The sequence below is a fragment of the Clupea harengus genome, chromosome 22 (assembly GCF_900700415.2).
Source record: "Clupea harengus chromosome 22, Ch_v2.0.2, whole genome shotgun sequence".
Classification (NCBI taxonomy): domain Eukaryota; kingdom Metazoa; phylum Chordata; class Actinopteri; order Clupeiformes; family Clupeidae; genus Clupea; species Clupea harengus.
Genome location: NC_045173.1, coordinates 14,014,736 through 14,027,235, shown reverse-complemented (window position 1 = coordinate 14,027,235; position 12,500 = coordinate 14,014,736). Strand labels below are relative to the sequence as shown.

The 12,500-nt window shown below is 43.1% G+C and overlaps 1 protein-coding gene across 6 annotated transcripts in view; it reads right to left on the bottom strand.

Annotated features, from left to right (window-relative positions):
- LOC105889425 (receptor-type tyrosine-protein phosphatase mu-like) overlaps positions 1-12,500 on the bottom strand; it is a 138,983-nt gene that overhangs the window by 101,049 nt on the left and 25,434 nt on the right. For all 6 annotated transcript variants that reach the window (XM_031559557.2, XM_031559558.2, XM_031559559.2 and 3 more), the window contains exon 2: positions 12,395-12,500. This exon is cut by the window's right edge and continues 17 nt beyond it. In XM_031559557.2, the coding sequence (XP_031415417.1) occupies positions 12,395-12,500 (106 nt within the window). The remainder of the gene's footprint in view (positions 1-12,394) is intronic.

Genomic DNA, 12,500 nt, shown 5'->3' with positions numbered 1-12,500 from the left:
GAAATCAAAACGGTCACTGAGGAAGGCCCTTTACATCACCTCTCCACCACAGGACTAATCAAGCCCTCAAGCTGTTGGGGCAGTGACCGCAGTATGGCCTTTCAACTGCACACACAAGAACAAGAAAGGCCAACATGGATTCTGTGAACGACCACGCTCTGAATCACACCAAAGGTCACTGAGTTTAGGTTCATATAGAGAGACACAGTAATTGAGACTATTTTAAAAGCAAGAAAGAAAGAAAGACAGAAAAGTGATGTGCTGGAAATAGTGCTCCATCATATACCATTTATTTCAGCCGTGAGATCTCCCTGGAGACACCAGAACCGGCACAACCAAATGCTGACGCAGGGTTCTCCTGTTCCAAAGGTTTCGTTTCTTAATTACGGGAACATCAGTGGTTAATCACAAGGTGTTTACAGACACCAGCTGCTCATCAGGCCAAGGCCCTTCTATCAAACAGACTTCTCCAAACCACTAGTCTGGACCACAGCCAGGGCTTTAGACTCCTGCTCGATTGTGGGATGAGAAAACTCATAGCTGACTCTGGATTAAATACAGGCCAGATCAGATATAGCTCTTCCAAATGATGTGTGACCCATTAGGAACCATACATTCATGCTTTCCACAGGGCATATAGCATTAGTATAACGTCATACAGGAGTTTAACGCCATACAGGAGTTTAACATCAGGCAGGGCCACTTCCCGACAGACATGTTGATGACTGAGGTGACCATTAGCTATCTGACAAGCTACATTTACTATAGGATGAAAGTAATCGTACGGGCTAGTTTGTTACATTTCATGGAAGAAGGTACCAGTTGGCCACTTTTTGTTTATGTCAATATTATGTGAAAATATATTGTTGTCACATACACACACACACACACACACACACACACACACACACACACACACACACACACACACACACACACACACACACACACACACACACACACACACACACAATGTTGTTGTTAAACTTCTGTTCTGTTGTAAAGCTGACTCTGGATTAAATACAGGCCAGATCTAGATCTAGCCACATTTAGATCCACACCAGATCAGATCCAGATCAGTGAAAGAGGCTTTGCTGCTGATGTCTGTGGCTGCAGTCATTATGAGAGGAAAAAATGACTGAAAAGAAGAGAGAGTGAGTGTGTGTGTGTGTGTGTGTGTGTGTGTGTGTGTGTGTGTGTGGTTTTTTTTTCACGTGATGACCTCATTACTGTTGAGCTTTCACAACTCTACAGCTCCCCACCTGTCTCTCCAGGTCTTAATTAATACCAGACAGAAAGGTCATTCTTAAAAAGGAAGAGACACACACACAATTTTCCCTAGCAACTTCTAGAGGTACATGTGCTTACTGAAACATGTATCCTCATAAAGGTACACACATCCATGCATTCTCACAAGCATGTACAAATAGGTTCGGTGTCAAAAAGTGTGTTTCCCCACAGACTCACTTTCAAGTGCATGAACGAAAGCAATTTGTGGCTCTTTTAGTATTTTTGGCTTGGAAAGTGTGCACCATGAAACTAACAATGTCTATTCTTCCCTGACTGAATTCACTGGCGAGGCAAGTGCTAATCCACCATTCTCTCCATTTCTACAATACCGCCATGAGAAAAATAGGTTGACAGGCACAAACTTTGAGGTAACATCCCCTTGCTGCTCTATCAAATGCAGATTACTAAACTGAGCTCTACACTCTCGTGGTGTGGCAGACTTTGGTCTAACGTATGGTGAATCAGAGACACTACGTTTAGACTTCAGATTTTAAGACTTTAATTGTTGCTGTGGAAAGGGAAAAGTAGATGCCACTGTGGTACTCTGAATTCTATAACAGACCTACGATGTAAACAAAGGTTGAAGCTAAAGCTACTGACCAATTAGTTACAGGATACTCAGATGAATACAGTTACATTTCCATTGGACCTATTAGCACTAGCCTTATTGATATCTGTGATTCTTGGGGAGGACTGTGTTCACTCCTTCACAGCTTCAGTGCCTTGTTATCTCCGTTATCTCTCCACTCCGCAAAAAGATTCCCTCATCCCTTCCTGCCAGCCTTGCTAGAGGACAATGTGAGAGGGAGAGGTGACCAATGATTAACTGATTACTCATGACAGCTGCCATCAGGTGACAGGACCTTACACCTAATTAAACACCTCCATCAACAAGCTTAATTGGCACGACAAAACGCATGTGAAAGGCCATCTCTCCAATATTTTGGACGTCAGGGCGACGGAGGAGAAAGAGAACCTCTGCCTCAACCTCGTCTGTCCGTCTGACATGCAGTAGCTGCGTTCCATAACTCCTCGTCTGTGGCTCCCACTAGCTGTGACAGTCATTGGTTTGTACAAGTGGAGGGGGTGAAACACAAACAGCTAAATGGCTCAGATGGAAACTAATGGAGGGGCTGGACAGCCAAACAGCCTGAGAGTGATGAGGGACACCTGTGTCTGGACAATCAGCCTACATGACAGCACTCAGCGGAGCACACACACACACACGCACTCAGTTCATATACACACACACATACACACACACTCAGCAGAGCACACACACACACACTCACACACAGTTCATATACACACACACATGCACACACACACACACACACACACACACACACACACACACACAGCAGAGCAGACACACACACACACTGTGCTGTTTGCATGAAGTCACAGTAAGGATTTTACAGTGTGGATGAATGGCTCCAAGACTGATGTGGGGCAGTGCTAATCAAATGGAGTCCTCCACAGTCACTAACTTTTTACTGACTAGCAGCATTTCAAAAGTAAACTTCCGACTACTTATGCCCATGAAAGCACCTGAAAAAACCTGGAGTGGTGATTTAAAGAAAAATAATTACACACAACTTAGATGTGATTTAATCAAGAGGATGATAACTGGGTTCGATGTGTTTCCATTTTTACCCAACACACCACGGTCCAGCAGGGGTAGAGGGGAAGACTTCACAGCCCACAGTTCACCTGCCCTCTGATTTAGACACACCAAACGCATAGACACACACATACCCTTTCACCAGTTCAGACACACGCACCTTTCCAACAATTCAGAAGCAAACTCACCTCTGCCACCTCCGATCATCACAGTCAGAGAAGTGGCTGCCACTCACACTCATCAAGGTGGGGGCAAACCCGCTTTATGTGTGTGCGTGTGTGTGCGTGCGTGTGTGTGTGCGTGCGTGTGTGCGTGTGTATGTGTGTGTGCGTGTGTGTGTGTAAAGAGGTGGAGAGGGTAATTTGCAGTAATGACTGCTCCTCGTTATGTCTCTTCCATTCAGGGGTCCTGAACCTGCTGGAAAATCATTATGTGGCACAAATGTGAATGAAGGCCAGAGAGGAAACGACCCCCTCCTCTCCCCTTCCCTCTCGCCCACCAGCCCACCTTTGGACCCCCTGAAGCCCCTGGCACTCACTTGCTAATAAGAGCCACAGAGGGCAAACAGCAGGGTTGGGAATGGGGAACTGGCAAATGCCAGCAATGGCAAGATATCAGAGAGCGACAGAGAGAGAGAAAGAGAGAAAGGAACAGAGAAAGAGGACGAGCAAACATAGCCTTTTCTACGAGCTATGCTTGGGAAAGTTTACCCAAATCCATCCAACACAAGTAATATGAGACAGATAGAGAAGAAAGGAAAGGACAGGGAGGCCATGACACATACAGGAAGAGCGAGATAGAGAAGTGGCAAGTAGAACAGAACACAGAAAAAAAATGAAGGTCTTTATGGTTTGATTTCCTGGGCTACTGAAATGATGAGAAGAGACAAGAAAATAGCCTTCAGGCTCATTCTGGTATGGAATTAACAGCCCTGACTTGTCAAATGTAAAGTCACACACTTAACCATGAATCTTGGATGAACATTAAACCAAAATGAGAGATTGTAAAGGGGGGGGGGGGGGTGATGTGTGTAGAGCTATAAGGGACTTGGCCAGAGAACAGTAGAAGTTGAACATTTCATGATATCATTAGTCTGACTGCTCCCCTGCTCCCACTCTGAGGCCTAATCTGTGTGAGGGGTGAAATTGCATTACTGGTGGCGCGCATTAATAAATGAAGCCCACAGCGGCTCCTGAACATAAGCCTGTTTATTTTGTAATGCCACTGGAATAGGAACACACAACTCAGGAGAATCACAGCACGTCAGGCAAACACAGGATACACACACACACACATGCACACACAGTTTACATATTAAGTCCAAGGAAATGTGTGTTCTCACCTACAAGGTTTTCTTACTATGTCACAGGCACAACACATGTGACCTTGCCAATGCCTAAAGCCCAATTAACCAAACTTCATGCAAACACACATGACTACACAAAAATACACATACACACACACACACATTCACACCTGCCGGATGTGTCATCTTGCATGATTTAATTTAAATTTGATTTGATTTCTGGTGTCCTTCAGTCCTTCTTGCTTGAATGAGGGGTTTGTGTGTCCTTGCCGTTTGTGCAACACCAAAAGTCTTTCCCCAGCAGAGGAGGCTAGGCGGGGCCCTATGTTTACAGTAAAGCACACAACACACAACAAATGCTGGCCAAAGTGGATCAGATAACACTACGAATACAAAGGCTTATACACGAATACATAAAAACAGGAGAAGGTAATGCCAGATAAATACACCCTCAGTTTTCCTTCACACAAGCAAATGACTACAGCACTGAGCAGCAGTGTAGACTGACAGAGACTAGCATGATGAAGGAGAGGGCAGCAATGAATCCCTGTTAGACAACCTTCATTCTGCTCATGCAGTGGACCCTTATTCCAGAGCTGCTTCTCTCTGGGGATACTGTGCTAAACCTTCTGCAACACTTCAGGCTGCAACAGCTGGAGTCAAAACACAGAATGTATTAATAACTTTTAAAATAAACAAATAAATATCATAGTTACACTATCTCTATGGAAAAGCAAATGGTGATGTGCAATAAATTCTGCGTAGCAATGAATACTAACTATAGAGGGAAACTTGAAGACCTCTCCCCCGTCTTCATAACGTCTGTGAAGAATAATATTCTTATACAATAATATTCTTAAAGATCTCCCTCTTGAGAAAAGCTTTGTGTAAGGAATTTGTTTTCCTCTTTAGGACCCAAAGTAGGCATCTCTATAAAAATATTATGAACATATTGACACTCTGCAGCAATTTACTAACAGAAGTATTTATAAAAGTATTTCAGGCTAAACTTTCTCTGCATCAGGTCAACATGATAAGCCTTCACTTCAGTGGAAGGAGTGAAATCAGCTTGAAATAAACCAATACTTTCTTCCACACATGGACTCAAAGGGCTCTTGCCATTTATATATCTGTATGAATAACTATTATACACGTCATAACTAAAAGCCTCCACAGACTCCACTAGCAGTTGTCATCTGATGAGGATCAAGGTTACGGCAGCTGTGTCTGATATGACTGAAACTCACTGCACAAACATACTGCTGTGAATAAGTGAAACCATTCTGTGGTTTCTCCTCTTTCATTGTACGTACTTTAGAGAGGAGACCGTGCATTGGTGCAGAGCAAGTCTCTGCCTGTGTGTGTGTGTGTGTGTGTGTGTGTGTGTGTGTGTGTGTGTGTGTGTGTGTGTGTGTGTGTGTGTGTGTGTGTGTGTGTGTGTGTGTGTGTGTGTGTGTGTGTGTGTGTGTGTGTGTGTGTGCGTGCGTGAGTGTGTGTGTGTGTGTGTGTGTGTGTGTATGTGTGTGTTTGATATCATTTGAGCTCTGAGCACAGAGAGGAAGCTCCAAACCATCACAGGCTTTCCCTCCCTCCCTGCCTCCCTCTCTCATGTGCGAAGAGAGAGCAGGTTCATCTGAGCCTTTTGACCGTGCTGTGAGTGAACTATGTATGTGTGAATGGGACTTTGGGCTTGTTTGAGTGTGAGCATCTGGCAAAGCCAAGTGCTTGTTATGGCTCAGGGGCAGGTATATTCCCATTGTTTTTGCTACTTACTGAACACCACTCCACTTTAGACATAAGCTCAACAGAGAACCCTTGTACTTAAAAATGATTTAACTCTGATCAGACAGAGAAACCGCTACACCACAGCCTCCTTCTTACCTTCAGATACAGTTACAGTATGCAGTAACTATAGTACACGGGAGAAAAATATGTATCTTTCCCTCTTTAATTTGGTGATGTAATGCTGTAGGTTGTCCAGCAGGAGAGCACAGAATGTGAGTAAAAGTATACATGAGTAGGTAAATGTAGTGGGTGGTGTTGTTCAGTGCTGCACTGCAACAACACTATCCGAGGAGCTTAACTGTGCTGTTCATCGCCACGCGAACTGCTGCCAGTGATGAGCCACAGGCCTGTTCTGCTCTGACTCAAAGAGAGCCCATAGTCACATGACAGCTCAGATGGAAAGGACCAATGATTGATTCTTACAGGGAGTCTATGGGCAAAAACGCACTTATAGCTTAACACTGTGTAATAAATATGTTACCATGATAAGATTGAGAAATAAATACTGGGGAATACCTTACAGTAGAGTTTCTCATATAAACCTGAAGTAACTCCTTTTAAGTATAGCATCTCGTTTCCAACAAAGAAATCTGAAGCTGTGCTGCTCCAGGATCTAAGAGAGCAGTTCATCAAACAGGAATAATGAATGAGGTCTGGAATGATTTGCAGCCACCAGTAAACACCACTTAGACACACACACACCAAAAAGTTGCAAAATATCTTCTAAACCTTTCAGACCTCCAGACAAATCACTTCACTCTGAGAGAAGAGAGCTGCTCTTTCCCCTCCTCTACCCATTACATCTAAGGCGGTGTAGGTAACACAAGGGACGCTATCATTCTCTCTGCACTGAAATCTTCCTCCGCTTCCCTCTGCACCTTCCTCCTCTTCCTGCTCTTGTTCTCTCCTCACCCCTCTTTCCCTCTCTCATTATATCTCTCTATATTCTCTCCATCTTCCCTCTCTGTCTCACCTCCCTCTATTTTCACCTTGCCCCTTTCTATCTACTTTATCCTCATCCTGCTTGATTGACCTCCACCATCCCTCTTTTTCAGCTCTCTCTCGCTCTCTCTCTCCCTCTTTTTCAGCTCTCTCTCGCTCTCTCTCTCTCTCTGTTTCACTCTATGCCTGTCTGCTTCAGTGTCTCTCTCTCTCTCTCTTGCCACGTGAGATAATCTAAGTCAGTGAGGGAATGGGACCAAAATGGTGCTGAGCTGGAGGTGGAACTAATTACGCTGAAAGGCGCACAGGGAGCCCAGCGTGGCCGTCTGCCCAGGGAGAGGGCACTCAGGGCGGGGAGAAGAGGAGGAAATCACTGCCCCTCCTCTTCCACCATCCAGCACCTCCAGTGTCCCTGCTGGCTGAACCCAGCTCTTCAGCATGAGGTAGGAGATGTCAGATTAAACCACACCGTCATGTCAGTTGATAGGTCAGTGGATGCCATGACACATGAGGCAGGAGTGCCAAAGAATAGACCCATACATCAATTGGGGTAGAGAGAGGAACAGGCCACACACACACACACACACACACACACACACACACACAGGGCCCAGCAGCCCATTTCTCCCATAGCGGCAAGGGAAGGAAAGCTAAACAGACAGACCTACATACACACACTTATGGAGATATAGATAGATAGAAGTAAAAGAAAAAAAGTAAAAAAACTGCACAAACACACACACACACACACACCAATATCACAAACCAATATACCAAATAAAATACACACACACACACGCCAATATCACAAACCAATATACCAATAAAAAACATAGACACACACACACATAACTACAAATGGAAAAGCATACAAATACAAACACACACCAATACACACAGACACAGATCCATATTAATACAAATACACACAATGGTTGAACTGCTGAGCAGTCATAATGAATTGTCTTTGCTTTTTTAAATTGTCTGGAGGGGAGGGGTTGACAGGGATTTTCTGACAGTGGAGGGGGATGTAATCTATCGGTGAGGCAGCCTTTGTGTGATCAGACATCAGATTTAAGAGGAAAACAATCTCCATTAGTTTGGAGCAACATCTGTGTTACAGCACGGAAAAAGCCAAGCATCTCCATTAGTCTGATTCCTTAGGTGCTGGCAATGGACAATGGTGATCATTTCAAATCACATGAAGAGCCATCAACAGAGCATCAAGGGGATAGGACGACAAATAAATGGACAGAGACGGATAGAGTCAGAGTCAGAGACAGAGTAGGAGAGACTGAGGGCACTGACAAAGGGAGAGGGACAGCACTATTTAAGTGCAGTGACAAATGCAGAAAAAATAGGTCTAATTAAAATGGATTGGAGTATTTTTATATATGCATTAATTCCCCACATTTAAGTCCCTGTTCCCCTTGGTGTGTTGGCTGGATGCAGAGAGGGAGGATATTGATGAGGGATATGTCAATAGCATAACTTCCCATTGTGACGCCTTCTTTAGAATGTCTACTTGCACACCTACAAATGAGTTCCAGCTTTTTTACACCTGCATATCAATTTGCCAATTTGCCCTTAATCCTGAAGTTCAAATGAACTGCCACTTTGTGACAGAGTTACAAATGAGTGGACTAACGGGGGTACAGAGAGTAACATGTTACATAAGTATGAAATAGCTATCAGGACACTACATCTGAGTTCCAGACCACAGCGGTTTTACAAAGCTAAGGCTCAGCAGAAGGCTGGGCAATGAGAGGTACTGAACTGATGATGGGGCTTTTGGCCATAGCAACCATCCATTTAGAACTAGTAATGGCAGTTTGGGTTTTAACTTAAGGCCAATGCCCACTTCAGAGGCAAGTCATTAAACCTAATGTTCTGAAACATCCATTGTAATCGTCAAGACGATGAAAACAAGATATTATTTAGCGATAGTTAAAAGCAGAACAATGACAGAAACAGTATTTCTGTGCATTTAAATTTACAGTGGCTACATAGATATCACTATGCCATTAAGTCATCAACTTTATTAGCTAACCACTTGCTATAAGCTGGGTAGTGTTACTTAGTTTACTAGTGGAAACGGTGGCTAAGGAACTAAACGTTTTTAAACTCACAGTGCCATAGAAATTGGCTCAAATTGTTGAAGACAACCCTTAAAGGTCTATTTTTCTCACCGGTGGGAAAATACGTTTTTGTTGTCAATATGACTTTAAAGCTCTGCGAGTTTTTGTCCTACAGTCATAAAAAGAACCCCCCCAGAAACATTTAATCTTCTAAATATATGCCACTTGTGCATCAATGTTTTTAGTTAGAGGAAATATACAAAACAATCAAGGCATGTCAGACTACTTAAAAAAGTCTAACAGGCCTCAGACCTTTAAGGGTTAAAAATATGTGGATTTAATTGAAAACCAAGCCATTTCTATGCACCTGATTCTAAAGAAATCGCAAAAGGGCGTTGGCCTTTAAGAAGACTCCAGGTATAGTGAAAAGAAGTAGTTCTACCACGCAAGTGTGACAACCGTGGTACAAGCGGAATAACTATATAATTCCATTTGTGTAACACAAAAGAATGCACTTTGAGGCGTAACAGCCTCAATGGTCACAGTATGGCCAAAGGCATTACAGCCCATGATTGATGGACAGCATGAGATTGAAGGAGTAAAAAGAAACAGAGTTTAAGGAACACCTGACTCTAGAGGAAATCTTGCCCATAACTGACTGATTCCAGACTTTTACTACATGAGCTATTTTCAATGGGAGCCAGTCTTTCACCTTGTCTACACTTTTGCAATGGTTCTCTGGAGAAGCCTATGATGTAAGGGGATTGTGTTGAGACGGTTCTAGTGAACAGTGCGGCCAATCAGAATAGTAAAGAATGCATTTATTTCCTTCTAAAGTAATTCGATTTAAAAGGAATCATAAGCACCTTTTTGAACAGTGAAGTATTATACATACTAAAGTTGATGTAGCAAATGATCTAGGAATGTCGTGACAACATGTTGAAACACTTAAGTCAGATCTACAACACAGTCACATCACTATACAGCAATGCCTCTGCCAAATGCAATAAGCTCTACAAATGTTATCATTCAGGCACATTGATTTAACCATGAATTATCATACACATGGGGCCTTATTAAGCAATATGGACTCCCCTGATATAAATAATAAAACAACAGCAAATAGCACACTAGTAAACAGGATCCTATTTCTCAATGGCAGGTCAGAGTAGCCCATTTAAAGCCAAGCTTTTATTTAATATATGCATTAGAGGTTTAAATGCCAGAATATTCTGGATTGATCAAGCAGTTAGACAGAGCCTTTTACAGCACTGTAGTGGTAAATGACAGACCCCCCTTCACAATCTTCAGAGGAGTAGAACAGGCTTCATGCACAGGAAATAGAACAGGGCCCTCACTCAAAGTTCACCCACCAACAGAAAAACCACACACACAAAACACATTCTGCAAACACATACAGGCAAGAACAGTGAAATACACACATGTATAAGAACAGACCAAACTAAACTAGCACTTCTTTTCCGCCCCTCTCTTCCACTATGTGAGCCAAGCAGCGTTGGTAGGAAGTGTTTTATAGCACTTTCACCCATCCATTATTTGTTCTTATTATACAGCTCCTCAGAATGTTGCAAAAAGTTCCATTGATTTGAATGGTATTTCTTTATTATTATTATTATTATTATTATTATTATTATGACCACTGTAAAAAATGAATGGCCGCTTCCCTTGACGACGCGTTTTGTGTTTCTAATTCACATCTTTCATATGTAGTCTGTTCACTACATTGGCATTACAACAGGAATTCATTGTAACTTGAAGTCAGCAAGTATTAGGTTGCTACACATCATCTGAAACTTTAAAGTTCTATGAATAACTATTCTTTTCTCAGCGTAAGTCATGAAATGGCAACAAAATCAATAAAAAGAGGTATTCTGGAGGAAAGTCTTTTATCGCTTTGGTAAGTGGGATAAAGTAAAGTGCTCATTGGGAAAAAAAAGATCCGATACTGACCGGTGGCCTACACATTATCCCTTACTTATAGTCAGTGTGTACGTATATTCAGGGCTTACAAAATCACTAGCCCAAGGTCCCGGGATAATCAAGTTTTCGTGTCAGGCTTCCAAAATGTAACAACACCCTGTCTGATGGGCTATCAGAATTATCCCTTAAATAAAATTCCCTCCTTTATTCGTCTTTTCCGCTCTTTTGACATCTTGTTTATATGGTGGAAAAACTTTGAACACTGAACGAACACGTTGTTAATCATGATGGTTTGTTGCTAGGAGGTGAACGTGTTAATTGGAAAAGTATTAGTCGGGTCGTGTTTGATGCCAGTCTTCTACCACATCAGCATTCTACGCAAAATAGTGAACCAGAAGAGCTGTTTCGCCACACATAACGGACAAACGTGTACATCTCATAACATGTACACCATGTTTAATCACACCTTTATCCATTTCTTCTTGCGCAAACATATCGCCACAGTCCACAGACTGAGCTGTGAGCATCCACTAAGCGAGTTCATTTAGATAATTAAGACCTTTGTCAGGTTTTTAATGGCACACACGACACACTGGAACACACACGGGCATATATGGAGGCGACACAGGACACATACACACACACACAGGTAAGCCTGAGGTCGCGGTGAATTTATTTTCTGCTTTTTTCCCATCCTGGACTGTCCTTCCTCAAGGACCCCCCAGGAGCAGTGGGCGGCTTGTAGCGCCCGTGGACCAAGTGAAGTGAACTGTCCATCTTTTGGTCATGGATGGACATGTGTTCTGTTATTTCGCATGTTTTTTCTGTTGGGGTCCTTAGTGGAGGAAACCCCTTGTGAACACAGGGAGAACATGCAAACTCCACACAGAAAGGCCCAGGAGATAGCCCATTTGAGCACTGTGCACTCTGGGGAGGACCTGCCCCCCAGAGCCAACAGCGCCCCATGTGGGAATCGAACCCATGACCTTCTTGCTGTGAGGCAGCAGTGCAAGCAGTGCAAGCAACTGAGCCACCGTGCCTGCGCAGTGAAGGAAAATGCTAAAGCGTGCAAAATCGTGCACATGTATGTGTGAAAATCTAAATATTTCATAACATCATGATTGCTGCAATCTGTCTGCAATGTTTTTTTATTGCTTTGTTGAATATATCTACCTTTGTACACAAAAAATGTTTAATTTATTTCAGGCAACCAAAATCTGCAGAATGCCTGCCCAAAGGGCTACCAGGGATTTAGAAATTTGGCAAGCCCTGGCATGTGTCCGCATGTTTGTTTTTTCAATCAGATTCTCCAACACGCTGTTTGTAGGAGACAATTAGAAACATTTTACATTCCAAAACACACTGTTAACACATTTAGATACATACAGAGTACACACACACACACACGCACACACACAGCAGACTCACCTGTGGGCATCCATTGGTCTGTAGGTGGCTTCTCCAGGGTGTTGGCCTGTTCCCAGTCCAGGTCATCGTCGCGTCCCTGACTGTAGCCACAGGAGGAGTAGGGCCG